Source organism: Cryptotermes secundus, unplaced genomic scaffold (genome assembly GCF_002891405.2).
Source record: "Cryptotermes secundus unplaced genomic scaffold, Csec_1.0 scaffold1054, whole genome shotgun sequence".
Classification (NCBI taxonomy): domain Eukaryota; kingdom Metazoa; phylum Arthropoda; class Insecta; order Blattodea; family Kalotermitidae; genus Cryptotermes; species Cryptotermes secundus.
In genome coordinates this window covers 419,061-437,003 of record NW_019719379.1, presented here as the reverse complement: position 1 = coordinate 437,003, position 17,943 = coordinate 419,061, and the positions used below count along the sequence as shown (strand labels likewise).

Sequence of the window (17,943 nt, the reverse complement as noted above, 5' to 3'; positions counted from 1 at the left end):
ATTATTGAACAAAAAATGCAGCCAGTGTGTAACACATTTCAGAAAATGTTATGAACTCCTGCATGGATGTACAGTTCAGTAGTGATATGCTGCAGTGTTTTTCTAGGCCATGGGGTAGTAAATTTTCTGAGGGTACTTATTTCAAAGTCCCAACAGACTTAGGTCAGTAGTTTTATCTTCTTATGCCTCAGGCCAGGAAAATTGATAGATTCACCATTGAGCCATAAGCCCAGGACTGTACCTTTGCATATGCATTGCCATGAAGAAGAGAGCAAGAATGCAGTTTTATCACTATGATGGCATGCAGTTGTGTTTCATGATGTCTAGACCATGAATCACCACAGAGTTTCACATCTAGTCTGCTTGTGGTGGAACATTGGTTCCTCGGCTCTTTCACATAGACTGAATGTTGCTGCATTGCTAAAGATGAGATGAGTATGGTGGATACAGTGAATCTGAGCAAGTTTTCATCTAATCTGTAAACTAATCAGAGTCAATATAATGCATTTTTTTATATGCCACAGTCCATTAAAGGAATATTTTTCACCAGTGAAGGGTACCAATTATGTAAGCCATAGATTTCCCTTGCCCTATTTTGAGAATTTGCCATTCATTCTCAGCTCTCTTTGCATGCATGACCTCTGTGGCCTCTGATGGAACTGGAAATTCTACAGGAATACTGCAGTTATAATTAGGAGATGGAAGAGGACAGTTTAAACTCTTACCTGAGGAACCATAAAAAGAGAATTTTGCACCCTTAGAAATATCCTTTGAAGACCAGGCATAATCCAGAAATATGAAATTCAATCTCTTATATTCTGATAAAGAAAGTGAAATCCCTATTTTCAAGGTAAATCTTCGTTTGTTAAAAAGAAGTTTAGTACATCCGTAAGCACTCAAAATGCTTGGACCAGAAATTGTTGCAGGGAAGACTCAGTTACTTTCTATGCTTTCTTTTATAATTAATGCTGTTGTTAGATAAATGTGTCTGTAGATCCCCTGGAATCAGTGATTTTGTCTTAACTGATGAAGTGTTCATCTGTTTTATTTTACCTCATTTATGTATAATCTATGTCTAATGGCAATCCACTACTCAGTGTATGTTAATTACTATTTTATACTTTTATCACAGAGATAAACTTACAGTATGGCAGAGGGGAGGGTGAACTTTTTCCAGAAGTTCCCCCTGGGTCTCCCACTGATGTTCCAGAACCACGAATACCCCCTACATGCTCATCACCTGTCAGCAAGGTAAGTGAACGACATGAGTCATTTTGTTGTGTGTTTGCATCCAGGAAGGATGTATCCTCACTTTTTATACTGGTTAGAAGATTGTTTGAAGAAAATAATATTTTACTCAAGTCTTGAATTGAAAGGGATACAATAATGGATACATTCTTAGTTCGAATTCCTTGGATACAGGAAAGATGTAGTACTTACTTTACTTTAGTGTGTAATGGGAATGGAGTGATATTTAATGCTCAAATTAATTTCTATGTTTTTAAAGCATCCTGCATGGCTAACTGTTACTGTGTTCTTAAGCAAAGTGTACAAACATGACCAGTTGTATAGTTCTAGTTTAAATGTCTTACACAGATATTAGGCTTTCATGGTAGTTCATCATTAATGTTGCTCTTAGGTTTTTGAACTGTGTGGAAGTGGGCACTGTTCCCGGTGTTCTGGTGATACACACTGGTGAGTAGGATGTGTGCGGAATGTTCATGTATCCTGCTCACTTTAACCTTGAAGATGGAGGTACCATCATGTACCATCAGAACGAGAGCACTGCCCACTTCCACGTGGTGTACAAACTTGAGAACAGGGTCAGATCAATTTGTCTTACTATAATTAATCCTAATTATAATTTAAATCTTGTATGCTGAAAGAACACATTGGAAACTAGATCCGGTGATTGACATTAGCTGTTTCTAACAGATGCACTTAGTAGGTGCCTCCCCCACTCACCCACTCACCTAAGAATGGAAACAGGTCTAATGTCCAAAACAATATATTCTTTCAAAATTCTAGGTAATTAAAAATGTCCAGACATTCAGAAATCCCAAATGTAATATCCCATTGTCAGAATTGACAGTAAAAGCAAAGATGTCTTTGTGCTTAACTAATTAAGCACTACACCATGAAGGCATATGGAGGAGTGGATGTATAGATCCACATTTTCTTGACCTCGGCACTAGTTGGAGGTGAGTAGTCATCTTCACGCCTTGGTTGCTTTACCCCCCATCTCCCTGGGAAAGAGCCCACAGTAGCCATTGGATAGGATACTGGGTGGGCCCCAGAGCCACTCTGGATAATGCGGAGAAAACTCTTGACTCTACTGGTACTCGAACTCGGACCCTACGATCATCCAGTCCGTAGCTAGTCACTATACAGATTATGCTATCCTGGCTCTCATTAGAATTGACAGGAAGTTTAACGATTATAAATTTGTTGTGTAAGCTGAGTTAAAAGAGTGATCCAGTATTATTTCTGAACTTCAGAGATAAAACTTGAATGGTACAGTTTAAAATAAAGAACTGGTTCTTCTTGAACTAGGTGTTTTACACAAATACATGTATAATTATTGTATTTTTATAAAGCAATTAAGAGCTTGCTGTTCATCAGCTTCTAAAATTCCAGCTGTCAGTAATGCATTCATATTTACCTTTCAGCATTTCAATAGCTTGTTCTCATAAAATGCACAAATTTTTCTTTGTGATAACTTACCAAAACTAATGTTAGCCCTAGTATATTGTTTAGTTGTTCCAGCAACACAACAATTGTCAATGTATTTGTAAAGCAACAGTACGATACTGTTTTGGAGTGGTTTTCTTGTATCCAGTTTTAGTTTTGGTTTGCCTGGCTTGGAACTAAGGAGTATGTGAGCAGGTGCAAGGCTGTGACTGATCTTTGCAAGATACCAATGGAATAGTAGGCCACAAAATGAAAGAAAGGTACTATTTGTATACATATATCTTCAGTAATTTTTACACTTTGTTGTGAACATTTGTAGTTATTTCTTGATATGTTCCTTGCACTGTATGTTGTGCAAGGATCACTTGACTTCAGTTGTTCAGTTATAATATGAGCTAAAGTCTGTACATACAACAGCATTTTTTTTTTCCATTTAGAGTCTTGGTTCCCACTATGTAGTTCACTAATGCCATGTATTTTTTCTTTCCCTCCCTTCTTTATGAGGGGGTTGTTCACTGGATAAGACATAATGGTGAATATTCTTTACAGAGATTCACAAGAAAACAGTGTACTGATGTGCAAGGGTAGAGATTGGAGATGGTTAATATGCTGCTATGTTCAAATCACATGGTGACATGTTACATGATGTCAGTTCTATTGATTATTAATTTTATGTTGTTGTGTTTAATTTATTTTAGTAAGAAATTTCATCCCTTTCTTTCTGCATTTAAATCTCACATTTAGCTACCATCATGGTGCACATGATATTAGACAGTGAAGATGTTGTCACATTGTCACTTTGTTTTATTTATGATAAAAACACGGGAACAGGTCCATACAGTTGGGAAGGGAAGATTTTCTCTTTGATTCTGAAAAATATATTCTGGGATTGCAGTACTAAAATATGTGAGCCTCTTGTTCAAGGGTATTATTAAGTAGAGAAATTACAGACTTAGTCAGAGATTCAAAGACACACTTCCCTAGTACAGGAAGATATTTTTTTAATATGTGATAAGAAGAGAGTTGATCTTTTATTATGGAAGGGGTCAGAAGCATATGTGATTTGTTAAACATTATAAGTGTTTAGTTGTAATGTGTTATGGCCTAGTCAAGTGGGTGACTATATGAATGGAGAGACAAATTAGAGAAAAATGTAACTTATGATATATATTGATTTTTATGAAAAATATTAAACAGTTCATTAAATGATAAAGTTTTGGAAGAATTGATTTACAGGAACAGGTGTGGTTGGTGGTAGTTTGTTCTGTGTTTGAGTTATTGTTGCAGGAGCTTGATTTTTTACATTTAAAAAGTTATGACACTAACCTTTTTTGTAGAGATATATATCATCAAGCCTGGACTTAATAACTGTACTTGGTAACCTTTATGTAGATATGCATTGTTGTTGTACGTAAATAACTTCAGGTTTTGTCTAAGTAACAGTGTTAGTTGTAGCAGTCATGCTCACTAGTGTAATGCCTGCTGAAAATGTAGTGGGAAGTCCTCTCATTTGTTACATAAATTTTGTGTTTTCCTTTTTTGCATATGCTTTCACATCTTGCATGTGTTACTAAATGATGTGTCAAGGATAATAATTCTGTACGAGTGTGTCAGAGACTGAAAGTGACTTCATTTTTGCATTGTATAAATAACACACACAGTCAGTCATAAACTGTCTGCTATTAACTAACTCCATGCAGCTGAGCCCTTCTTGAGAATCTGCCAGTTTCGCAGCTACTCAAGAATTTCCCAACACATTATGGAACCTGAAGGTTCATTACCATATTCACAAGAGCCCTCTGCTTGTCCCTGTTCTGAGCCAAATCAATCCATTCCATACAACCCCATCCTATATCTCTTAAGATCCATCTTGATATTATCCTCCTACCTACTTGTAGGTCTTCCTAGTGGTCTCTTTCCTTCTGACTTCCCCACCAATATCCTGTATGCATTCCACTTCACAAACTCTCTCCTATTACATAAATAAATTACTTGGAAGAGGAATTGGTATGACTGCTATGAACTTATGAAGTAATGACGTAGATTCCAGAAGAAGTGATAGGATTAAATAAAGATGATTCCTGTTTTTAATTTGATTTATAAGTCATTTGGCAGAAATTGTGATTAGTACACATAGACAAATTTTATTTTAATTATAAAAACTTCTAATTGCAGAAGATGGTAAAATGCAGAAGTAAGATCTTTTGTTATATTTGTAAATAGGCTTACCATGTTTGAGTATTATACTTAAATGTATTATACAGAAACTACAAATGAACATGAACATAAGTCATTGAAGGAAACAGGACAAAAGTCAGTATGAATTTGATTTGCTAATCAGCAGTTTCTGTCTCAGTCAGGTTTCATATTGTCACAGCTATTGCACTGANTAAGTCCCAGGTTAACCTGTGTCAAATATGAGATTTATGTGGTCTTAAAGGTAGGATGTAGAAGCAGTTATTAACAAAGGCTTTACAAAAGCCAGACTTTGCATGGCCCTGGTCTAGAATATCATAGTTTTTTGTAACATTCAGATATTTAGAATTTATATCAATAATAAATTTGAAGAATTGATGAATGGTACAGGTTAGAGTTTTCTTTTCTTTTTGCTAAGACTATCCATCCAGTTTGATACTGAAGATGACTGTCTTCTGAGATGTGATGCCTTGTAGTCTGATGGATTAGTACCAATATTTGAGATGAGCATGTCTGCAAACATGGCATCACATGCCAGAAGACATCTGTCTTCATGGTCACCATCATCATAACCTCAAATTTAACTTTATTTGCTATTGTGTTATATTACTATATGAACTGAAGGCCATTTCTGGCAGTAGGAAAGGCTTGGTCATACAGGCCTGAATCTAGAAAAAGAGATAGATTTTTAAAACTGTTAATTCCTTTTTCTCCATATCCTCTCAGTGAAATGCTTGATTTGGTATAGTTCTTGTGTGGCTTCCAGGTAGTAGTTTCATAGTGATTTGCAATTATAACCCCCTGTAGTGCAGTTCCTTGCCTTTGAATAAGAGAAGACATAGACTGGACATGTACATTGAGATGTAACACATGAAGGAAGAAGATATTGCAAAATTTACAGTCGGAATGAAACGGAAGTAAAGTTGGGCTCAGCACTGAGTGGATGTCTACATCTGGTGGAGGATAGTTTCATATCTGCTTGTGTCCCCCTGCATGGGATTGCTGCTACTAATGTGTGCTGTGTTGTTACACTCACCATGGCCACGACATGCTCACGTGTGGTGTGGTCTCATTTCAGCTTGTGACTAGTGAAGGGCCACGTCCTGCTGTCAGAAGAAGGAAGCGTCAGTGTCAAGTGCTTGCTCATGACACTCGTCTGCCGACACAGCAGCCAAAGGCACCGAAGCGAAAAGTGAAAAGTGAAGTGATCAGTCCCTTACCAAGAATTTATGAATCAAACAAAGAAAACTCAGAATCTCCATTGACATATTTCAGTGATATCAACACTGTCAAATCTTCTTCCAGTGATTTTCATACACTTAGATCTTTCTCAAATGATATTATTACTCCTGAATCTTCACATGATTTTGATACTCTTACATCTTCTTACAAATATGTCAGTTTACCGAAATCATCATTGAATAATTTTAACACACTTGAAACCTACACTTCAGGGGACTATAGTGATTATCAGTGGTTTGATGCCAAGGATGAGGAAAGTTATTTCACAGGTTGTGAAAATAATTTGAGTGAACCAGTGAATGTAAATATTCATAAACAGTACCATGTGATAGAAGGTCAGCAAATCAGAATAATTCAAGGAGAGTCATGTAAGCACATAGAAGTTAAAACACCCAGTCATGGTGGTGGGCGTATTGAAAGAATGAATGAGTTTAATGTACAGAAAAAATATGATGAGCAGGATGATGATTCTTCATATGAAGACACAACGACTGCTGTAGACAGGCTACATTCAAATCAATTTGGGCAACATTTTTCTGAAAAATCTACTTCTGCAGCAAATACTGATTCTGGATCTCGCCAAGAAAAGACTGCAAGTGGCTTCTTTTCATTCCTGCGTTGGTTCCGGAAAGGAAAGGACGGTGATGATAACTGTGAAGAGGTTGGAGATGGATCATTTATTAAAGGACTGGCTTGCCCAGAAGTTCCATCTTCACCTCAGCTAATCCGCAGCACAAGCTCCAGTTGTGGTAGTATAGATACACTTTTCAGCACAGCCACTGTTAACAGTTTTGCTTTTGTAACACCTGCTTCTTACAGACCTTTTGGTAGTGCCAGTCAACCTGAGAAACGAATAGCAGTTGGTCCAGATACTGATACTTACAAAGATAGACTTCAGCAGAGAGACCAGATAAGGGAGCTGGATAGAAATCTGACCTTGAGGAAGAAGTACCACCTGTTTGGAAGTGGAACATTGGCGAGGAGTAGTGCGAATACCCCTAACTCTAGTCCTGTGGTAGAGAGAAAGGGTAAGGATACAACAGAACAGGCAATACAAGTTCACAATTTAACCCCAGGAAGTCAAAATTCAACATATGGGAAAAAGAAACGCAAAGCCCCTGATCCTCCAAGAGCTGAGTTTAGTGATAGTCTCCCAAACTCATTAGATAAATGTAGGTCTAAGAGTAAGAGTATGGACAATGGGGATCCAGTAGCTGTGAGAAAGCCACGACACAGAAGAACTGTTAGTGATTCAGCAAAGGATAAAAAAGCTGGGGCTTACTGTCACGTCAAAGGAAAGCGCAGAGCTCCGCAACCACCATCCCCATGCAGTAATTTAGAGCTGCAAGATGACAGCACCTTAGAAAGGTTGCACAGTCAGTTTGGAAGTTTTGGAAGAAAGAAGCGGCCTGCGCCACAACCACCAGAAGACAATATTAAGAAGAGAGGTAACAAGGATAGCTGGACCACTCATTCCTATCAAGAAAGAAGCAAGTCAACTGTTGAACAACTCTCTCCTGAAGAGAAAGAACGACTTATTGCAAATATAGCTAAGCTGAAAGCTCATGCTGATAAGAAGGCCTTACGTTCCTTAGACAATATGGATTCGGATTTGAAGTCCTCTGATGAACAAGTTGTTTGTAATGACTCACTTAAACTGGAGAGAGGAGTTCTGAAGCCAAACAAGGAGTTGCCGAAGATGGATACTTCCATTTCAGAAAGTAAAGCAGCACCAGTGTCACCTCGGCCCTGGTACAAGAGAAACCTTACAAACAAGGATGGGTTAAGTGGGCTTAAGCGAGATATCTTCAAGAGTCTAGAGAAAAAGAAAGAAAGAGAGAAGGAAAAGCATGAAGAGTGGATGCCTGAAGTTGGCATTCCCAGGGTTGTAGGGTCTAGTCTGTCCAGTGATGGCAGCAGTTGCAGCAGTACTAGCAGCAAATTCAACATTTTTGCCAGACTTGACCGGAGTGATGACAAGAAGAAAGAGGGTGATAAACGGAAATCACAGGTCTCGTTGCTGGCCAACATCAGTGAGTTGGATCGAGAGGCTGCAGAAATAGTTCAAAAAGAGCAAGCACGGGAGCAGGCACTCTTGGCTGCTCAAGATGCAAAGTTCTACTCCTATCCAGATGTACCAGTAATGAGCAGTTGCAGTGAAGAAGTGGAAATACCGAAGCGTAGCTCTGCTCGGGAACTCATATCTCTGTTTAATGCAATTGGTAATGCTACCAAAGTCACTGTTAACACCACTTTCTTTTCAAAGGAGGGCTCTAGCTTCTTCTCAAGAGAAGGTATTGAAAAAAGGTTTTCTTTTATGGGAGAAAGTTTACGTACTGCTGAACGAACAGTTGTCGTTGGTGAAAAGACATTTCAACATCAGAAATCAAACCAGGCATTTGTTACAGACTCTAACAGCTCATCAGCAAATTCCCCTGGTGTAGAAAGAGATAAGGACTCAATTGATTCAACCAGAATGACTGGAACATCAGATTTAGGATCTGCTGTTGCTATAGAGGAAATTGAAGATAGCCTTGAGAAATCATCTCGATCTCAAGTGATGTATGAAGTCAATAAATCTCGTAGGCATCACTCTCCTAGTCCAAGTATTCCCACAATTGCTGAACAGTCAGAATCTGCAAGTTCTGTAGCCACAACACCTGCTTCTACTTTGGACCCACCGCCAGATAGTAATCATGACTGTAGCAACATTCCTGTAACAGATCCTAGTCCAGATGTTTTGCAGCAAGCAAAGCGTGTGACAATATGGAGCTGTCCTAGATGCACCCTGGAAAATCCCCGTTGGAAGATATCTTGTGATGCTTGTGGCAGGTGGAGGCCCTCCCTTATGGATGATGAGCCTGATTCATTGAAGTGTGATGAGCCATTTCAGCGACCCACCTCACCTCTACATGATACTAAGAAGCCAACAACAAACAAAGTTCAGATTATAAAAATGGAATTGTCAAAAAAAGGAAAGGGTATTAATTGGGAAGAAGAATTGAAGAGATATTTACCCCAGAAGGCTGTTAGCAAGGATAAACATATTTCCAAGCATCCTAGTGAAGATACGGATCTAAGAATAGAGAACATTGCAAAAATTTCTGTTGATGGCATACAGATAAATTCCAACACCCATAGCCAAGTGGTAGCAGTAGCAGAAAATGATACTGGAAAGACAAAGAGTGAAGAATTGCTTACAGACAAAAATAAAACATCGCCATCTACATTCATTGGAGACATAAAAGAGGATAAAGAGGAAGCCATTAACAAAAGTGCAGAAGGCGGTTCTGGTACTCTAATGGTGAATGGTGTAGTACCATTAAGGGAGAAACCAGATGTGGTTGAAGTGAGAAAAGCCAGGCTTGCCTTTTTCAATCGAACAACTGAGAAGCATAATCAATCGATTTTCTGTTGTGAAACTTCTGTGTTAGATGAATCAGGTGTAGAACAGAAAGTTCATGAAGATATTAGTAGTGAATTGGCAACAAGGAAAAAGCAAGTAGATAAAATTGAACAGTTGAAACTTAGGGAAATGTTAAAAGACATGAAAAATTCTCTCCCCAAGAGACCCCAAAAAACCATAATTAGTATTGACAAAAATCAAACTTCAGGTGTTGGAAACAGTTTAAAATCGAATGAAAGTGACAGTATTGAGTCTAAACCTCTGCATAATGTACATAAACTTGGCGCAATTAAGAAAGTTCCACAGAGAGCATCAAAACGTGAACCTAAAAATACTAATAATCCATTAGGAGCTAATTCCAATCAAGAAGATAAATTTAAATTTCAGAATGGAATTGAGGATGAAAATAAGAAAGCTGAGGCTATTTGTATTACAACAAAAACAGTGTATGAGGGCATCAAAATGAAGAAAGCAGGGAAACCTCTGAAGGTATCAACATCTGTACAGACAAATTCCTATATGCGAAAAACCAACGTAGAACAAGGAGAAAATTCGAAGAGCATGACAATGGTTCCTGTGACAGTGGAGGAATTTTCGACTACTGGAATCAAAGATGGTGTGCTATATACATCTCTGAACAAGGATTCACGCCGCATCGGTAAAGGAACATTTGAATTGATCCATGCCAGGGATTTTGCAAATATTGAGGCAACTAAAATTACTGGTGAATCAAGTGCTGTCCATGTCTATGCAAATGTTCCTCCATCTTCCATCCCAGAACAGAATTCTCACCTTGTTTCTGAATGTATTACTCAGCCTGTTTTCCCTCCTCAACAGCCAGTACCAGCATTGGTCCAGCATCATAGTGGAAACAAGAGAAATGTTAGTAAAACTGAAGAAAGCATACAAAATGGAAAAAAGAATGATCTTGGGAAGCAAGGCGTTGCGTTGTTCAAGGAATCCTCCCATGCCACATCCAGTGTCACTTCTGCTGATTCTGATTTGAACAAAGGAGGACCTTATCAGTTGAATCAAGGGACATCTGAAACTAGTAATTCCTCAGTGGCAAGCGTCAGCAGTGGTGATTGCAGTGAAGTTGAAAGGCTAACTGCACAACTCACTCTCCCCAAGGGAATAGCAGATTTCAAAGGTAATCTGTAATCACAATCTCTATAAATAAGACAGGTTTAATTGTTTTGATGTTGGAAATGATGGATAGGTGTCAAGAATAATGAGATGATGATGATGATGATGATGATGATGATGAGGAGGAGGAGGAGGAGGAGGAGGAGGTGGTGGTGGTGGTGGTGGTGGTGGTGGTGGTTCATTGTCATCTTTGGTACAAATAATATGTTTCTGGACATTATCCATCCTGTTTCTGTCTCAAAACACAACGTTTCAGAGATTGGATTTTGTCTCTGTCTTCAGGTAAAACCTACTTAATTGGGTTGTTGGTACAGTTGTCTGGAGATAGAGACTAGCTCTGTCAATTTAAGCTTGATCTACCTTATATAACAGATTCTACAGTTGTAATGAGGCTACTTTGTATGTTTTAAGTTACAAATTATTTTATGTATAGTCACATTACTAACTTACATTTTTATTTGGTTCTAGATGTTATTGTTATGTGTATAAGCATAATTAAAGTTAATATTGGTTTTTTATTAGCTGAGAGTGACTGAAAACTTAACAGTCACATTTGATTAATTCAAAATGTTTTGTTGTGTGACAATGTATAACAGTTGCATACAGACTCTTGAAGGAGATTCATTTGAAACAGTACCCTCAATTACACCTATATAGAATGTTAAGCATTCCATGTAGGCTAGTTTGCTCTGGGTCTTGCATCCCCTTGATGTTGTCACTGAGGAGCATTGTTCACTTTCTACTTTCTCACAGAGGTCTTTAAACAACCTGGTGTTGAAAGGCCTGGATTTGATGTTATATACAATATTTATGGCTTCATACTGCATATTTTTCAGGCCCCTTTTCATCATTTTAACAAGTGCTTGTTGGAGGAGCCTGCAATGACTGTTCTAAAAAGATAGTACCATAACTTTAATATCGGCTACCCTGCTCATTTCTCTATCATCTGTAAACACATTGACATGCTTTTGCCAACTGATTTCATGTTTGGGATTGCTGGATTAATCATCTGGTATTCAAAAGAACACATTGTACATTTTGCCATTAAATCCCATTGACTAAGGCTGATCCCAGGTGGTAATATAACTGTAGTTATACTGGCATAAGTTGTCAAGTGACTGAGGTTAGCCCTTTCTAAAGCACCCAGCAGAGTGTTTCTCACCCCCTCACCTGAGTATGGAAACAGATCCTGTTTACAAAACGTTGGCTTCTTTAGAATACCAAATGATGGACAAAGTCCAAAAACCCAGTAATTCCAAGTGTTTTATGCTGTCATCCAAACCCATCAGAATCTGATTTCATGTTCTTTCATATAGGTAGCAGTGACAAAAGAATCTCTTCCCCTATGTTTCTCTCAAGAGATTTACAGCATAATAACTCATCCTGCAAGTCTGTTCTTGTATCATTAATGAAGAGACACGAGTAACGCTGCTAATCCAGCGGTGTATGAAAGCTAACATACTTATTTTGAGACTAAATAACAATCTCAGACCATTTGTCATTAAATAGGGCCATTTTACTCACCAATCATGCAGTCTCCACTTAGAAATTATACCAGTAATCATACTCCAGTCCAGTATATAACTTTTTTATCTTAAGTGAAAACCAAATCAGTTTTGGCAGGAACTCTCAGCTTTATAGCTAGCCAATAGAACATCCATGTTTGCTGTTGGTGATGTTAATAACTGCTGTAATCATGAAAAAAAAACAGCAATGATAATCAAAATTAATGGGCAGGAATTACTGTAAGTGTAAATTCATCTTGGTCCTTTCCTCCTGTCAAGCCATAAACATTGGCACATTGTTGTGATATTCTTGTTGCAGCCGATCTCCGAGCAACACCTCCAGAGCAGAATATGAATACCCTAGCTATTAATCGTTTGTTGCGTCGTCTTGAAGCAGCTATTGCTGGTGGACAGCATAACCAGGCAGCAGTGTTGGCTAAAGACCTAGCGCGACTGAAAATCAGTTGCTCTGTAACTCGACAGCGTCGTAGTTTGGATGCTAGTCCAGCATCTATCATGTGAGTTGCTTTCATCAACTATGCCTGCATTTTCTTCACCAGTATAATTTTACTCTTGACCCTGTGTTCACTAATGATTCTGCAAAAGGTGTGCTGGAATACTGTCACAGTAATTTATATTTGGGACAGTCTCTAAGTAACAGAAGTAGACCTGATAGCAAATTTTCACCAGTTAGAGCACTGAATTTCTCACTGCTTCATAGCCTGGAATTATAAGTATCAATATCAGTTCACTGTTCAGCCAATTCACCTTGAAGATGGAGTTGGGCCATGTTCACTTGCCAAAATATTGGGATATCACCCAGGACTGGACTCATATAGGAGCACATTATTTACAAGAGGCAACTATAATATTTGGGTGAGCATTTGTAAACTGAAAGCAACAGGTACTAACTCATCAATCTCCAAGTGTACTAGGCAACAGATAACATTATGTATAAGCATGAAAAATTTAAAATTTTGCGGAGTGTCCGTCAGTTTTAGGCCTTCTTTTTCCTTTTCTTCTCCATACTCTCATTGAACTCAATACCTGTACCTTAAATTATTTTCAGCATTACATTTTTTTGAGGTGGGGGGACATGAAGCTTCACCTATTCTAACCTATTACCTTGTAGATTTGTTGATATCTCACCAGGGTTGATATGTATGTGGAGGATAAAGTGTCTCACCAAGGACCCATCTCTCTGCAAGTGATTCCCACCATGACAGTTGCTCAACTGAAAGAGAAAGTTGAAGAGGAATTTGAGATTCCAGTTAGGGTTCAGCGTTGGATTCTCGGAAAGCTGCTCGCTTCAGATGATAGCAAAATGCTGCAGGATCACAATGTCAATTCCAATGGCTGTCCAATGTTCCTTTATTTGGTTGCACCTGGTGAGTACAGCTGTTTATGTAATTTTTATGTATATTGTGACATGAGCGCCAAAAGAGACAGCTGTTGTTAGGCATTGGCCATTGTACATGCACCTGCATCAACAAACACGTGGCCCATTGCTAGGCAACAGCCCCTTTTGACATGTCACACAGAAATAAGGTAACTGTCTTGACATGACATGTATACTCTTGTACAGTGGTTTGTAAAATATGTGGATCCGTGAAACTCTAATAGCGACCTGTAATTATGAGTTATAAGTGTTCATTAAATCAGTTACAAATCCGAAACCCTTGTCTAGCCACTAACATGTGACAGTATTAATTTGTTCTTTTTTACATTATGGTTCTACAGCCCTTTGTTGGGCCTTGGCCACTTCTTCAGTTTCTTGTTCCTGTACACAGTTGGTAGGAATCCTTGGATCTGAGATCAGCCCATCGCAAGGCCGCTACCTACACACAGGACAACATAAACACAATAAGCGCACACAGACATCCATGCCTTCAGTGGGATTCAAACCCACGATCCCAGCTTTCGAGCGAGTGGAGACAGTTCATGCCTTAGACCGCTTGGTCATTGTGATCAGCAATTTGTTCATTTCTAACTTTAATTTCTAATATGTCTACCAACTGGACTGTGTGTTTCCATATCTGCATTGTAGGTTCAATCCCACTAATATTGGGTTTTTCACGGTTCTCACTCCCGTTCCTCATACATATTGAATTTGTATACATCAAACCTTCTCATGTGAAAATACTGTATTTACACATGCAATTTACAGACACTCTTACTTGAGAAATTGTGTCTGTAAGTTGTGGTGCATAAAATATGCAAATACAGTAAACCTTCATTATAACGGATGAACAGGGAGAACAGCTGCTGTTATCAACGTTGTCTGCTATAACCGAGTCAAGAGATATTCATGGAAGTACACCATAGTGTACATATCCCATAAACAGTGTGATTACATAAAATTCTTTTATTTTAAATAATATATGTCTCTAACTCTAAAAGCTTCTAAGTGCCTTAGCATCTCTAAAAATTCACAATTTTACATGGCCAGATTTTTTCTGTTATTTCCAAAATCCGTTATATCCCAGTCTGTTGTAACACGTACGTTCACTGTACTACTTTTCAGATACGTGGTATGTTCAAAAAGTATCGAACCTTCTTTTTTCCCACGTAAACCAATGAAGCGCGGGAGGCTCCCTTCAGTGGAGATGTGGAAAGGACATTCATGCGCAGTCGTGAATTTTTTCCTGCCCGAAGAAAGCGTCAGTCTCTGGCAGTCGGCCTATGAGTGAGGACGTGTAGTGAGCGCTCGTTGGATTCCAGTAAGGTGTAAAATGACAGAACAACATGAGCAGCGATATTGCATCAAATTTTGCCAAAAGCTTGGCTATACCCAAATGGAAACCATTCGCAAGATTCAACAGGCTTTCAGGAACGATGCCATGAGCAACTCACGGATAAAGGAGTGGTACAACCGCTTCAAAGATGGCCACACATCAGTGGACAGCAAGCCGCATTCAGGCAGACCCTCAACAAGGCGAAATGAGAATGTCATTGAGCAAGTGCGGACTTTGGTCATGGAGGACCATCGTATCACAGTCCAAGAACTTGCGAACGAGATAGGGGTAAGACATCCCCAAGGCCAAAAAAGCACGGCAGGTCCGCAGCAATGTCAAGGTCATTTTGGCCATTTTCTTTGGCTCCTGTGGGGTTGTGCATCATGAGTACACACCACAAGGCCAAACCATCACAAAGGAATACTACCAGGAGGTCCTTCATCACCTTTGTAATGCTGTGCGGCGCAAACGACCGGATCTGGGGGCAGCTCCATCATAATAACGCACCCACCCATTCTGCGCATCTGATTCAGATTTTCATCACCAAACACAACATCCCTGTGGTTCGTCAGGCTCCCTACTCCCCCGACATGGCTCCATGTGACTTTTGGCTATTTCCCAAGCTGAAAATGCCACTGAAAGGAACCCGATTTGAGTCAAGAGAAGACATCATGCAGAATGCGACGGCCCGGCTGATCACCATTCCAAAAGACGCATTCCAGAAGTGTTTCCAACAATGGCGGAAGCTGTGGGAGAAGTGTGTGCATTACCAAGGAGACTACTTTGAAGGGGATTAGGGTTTTGTACCTCCAAATCAATAAATGTATTTCTGCTGACCAAAGGTTCGATACTTTTTGAACACACCACGTATAATTTTCACAGTATGCTGAAGCAGTTAGACTTGAATGCAATGTGGCAGTGTGATATGGATATTTGCACCTATCAACCCCACCACATGATTTATCAATTAACTTTGAGATGAAAATTCCCATTAATGATATTTCAACTGGTACGTAATTTCTGTGAAACACACCAACAATGTTCCACATATCATGTTGCTGTAATGTATTTCACTTTATTCATAGTGTAGTCAAAACTTCTGGTGTTATCTGTCATCATTGCTTCAGTGAGACCTTGCTCTAGTGAGTGGCCCTCCCTTGCTCATACATCTAAGTTAAATATTTCCTTGCATTATGTACTAGTAGCTGAAAGGGGCATGAGTGGATAGTTACTTATTTCTGTACAAATTGACCAATATAAAATACAGAGTTGATAATAATTGTCTGTTAATTCTTTGGAGATGGTGAACAGGAAGGAGATTCCATGGGAACAGCTGAAAGCGTAAAGAAGCACAATGCATGTGAAGTGACTGCCCATGTTCCTGGCCCAGCAGCGCCTCAGCCTGAGCATCCTGGTGGAGGGTGGTATTACAATAATGAAGAGGATCGTTACAGCTTTTGTGAGGATACTGAGTCAGAAATGACAGATGATGATGATGATGATTCAAGGTAAAAGAATTTTATCAGTATGATGGAATATATTGCTTTTGAGTATTAACTGACTTCATGGAGCTGAGCCATTCTTGGGAAACCACCAGTGACTCAGCTGCTCAAGAATTTCCAAACATTTTATGGACCTTATAGTTCATTACCATGTTCAAAAAGGGTCTACTGGTCTCTATCCTCAGCCAGATCTATACAGTTCTTNTTGTTATCGCAGAAGTTTATGCGTGCATTAAATGTTGAGAAGCTCGTATTCTGACTGTATATATATATATATATATACACACATACATAATTCACAACTAATAAAGACATTGTTTTTAGTAATGAAGCCATTGAAATGAAAATTATATTGTAGCATATACAGCCATTGCTATGCAGTAGGTGAATAAACAACAGTGTTATTGAGAACATTTTGAACCTTTGAAAATTTACTTTTAATGCACAGTTTTTTCTCCCCCTTTTTGCAGACATATATTGATACTTAGTGCAGGTTATAAGCGACCTCCGTAGTCTAGAGGTAACGTTCCCACCTCATGACTTGTGGTACGCGGGTTCAAATACCCGGCGGAGGTCGTCGAATTTTTAAAGGGTGGAAAAATTCAGGGAACAAGTCCTCCGGGAGGGACTTTAAGCTGTGTGTCCCGTGTCGTAACTTTACGGCACGTAAAAGAACCTCATATCCCCAAAGGGGATCACTGAGCCAAATTCCAGGACGTTTCCTGCCCAACAATAGTCTTTAAGGCCTCTGATAGATGGGGGAAGCATTATAGACACCGCTAAGCAAGTGGCCGAACTCGCTTGCTTGATGGGACTGATGGTACTCACCATTTATCGATAGGGTAAAGAGACTGGTAGAATATCATAGAGGGAAGCACAATAGATCAAACTGGTTGCGGTGCATGGGGAAACCCACCCTCTCTAAATAAATAACTAACTAACTAACTAACTAGGGCAGGTTATACCTCCTTTGATTTTTGCACCACCATATGTGGTTGAAAAGAAATAGGTTTTATGATAATTAAACAGACATTTTAATTTATTTTTTAGGGAAACAAGTCCAGTGAAGGAAGGTAATAGACCGGATGAGAGTAGGAAAGACACAAAAGATGATGATGATAATGAAAAGGGAGATGATGCAATAGTGGGTGCAGCAGCTGTGGTGATACATGAGAGACCAGTAGTTGTACAAGCACCATTCATTGGCAGATCATTTGTGAAACAGGCTCCTCAGTTCCAGAAGACAGTAGTAGATCAACAGCCAAACAGATCATCTTCAAGTAGAGCATCTCAGCTTCTGAGTCTGGAGGAAACTATGAAACCTGGCACAGATCAAACTTTTCAGTCTCCAAAAGGCACACCTATAAGAAGGGCGACCATTACAGACCAGAAGGCTGGTACTCTCCAGCTAGGTTAGTTCTGTTATGATGACTTGCAGCCCAATTTTATAGATCATAATGTGGGTGGCTTCTGCATTTATGATGTAACATTACATTTACTACGATGAACATTTTCCTACC

The 17,943-nt window shown here is 39.0% G+C and overlaps 1 protein-coding gene across 2 annotated transcripts in view; it reads left to right on the top strand.

The window, feature by feature from the left end:
• Window positions 1-17,943, top strand: part of LOC111865939 — a 55,734-nt gene that overhangs the window by 28,143 nt on the left and 9,648 nt on the right. For both annotated transcript variants that reach the window (XM_023854384.2, XM_033752104.1), the window contains exons 4-9: window positions 1,133-1,251; window positions 5,966-10,685; window positions 12,506-12,704; window positions 13,339-13,574; window positions 16,222-16,429; window positions 17,474-17,835. In XM_023854384.2, coding sequence (XP_023710152.1) covers window positions 1,133-1,251; window positions 5,966-10,685; window positions 12,506-12,704; window positions 13,339-13,574; window positions 16,222-16,429; window positions 17,474-17,835 — 5,844 coding nt within the window. The remainder of the gene's footprint in view (window positions 1-1,132; window positions 1,252-5,965; window positions 10,686-12,505; window positions 12,705-13,338; window positions 13,575-16,221; window positions 16,430-17,473; window positions 17,836-17,943) is intronic.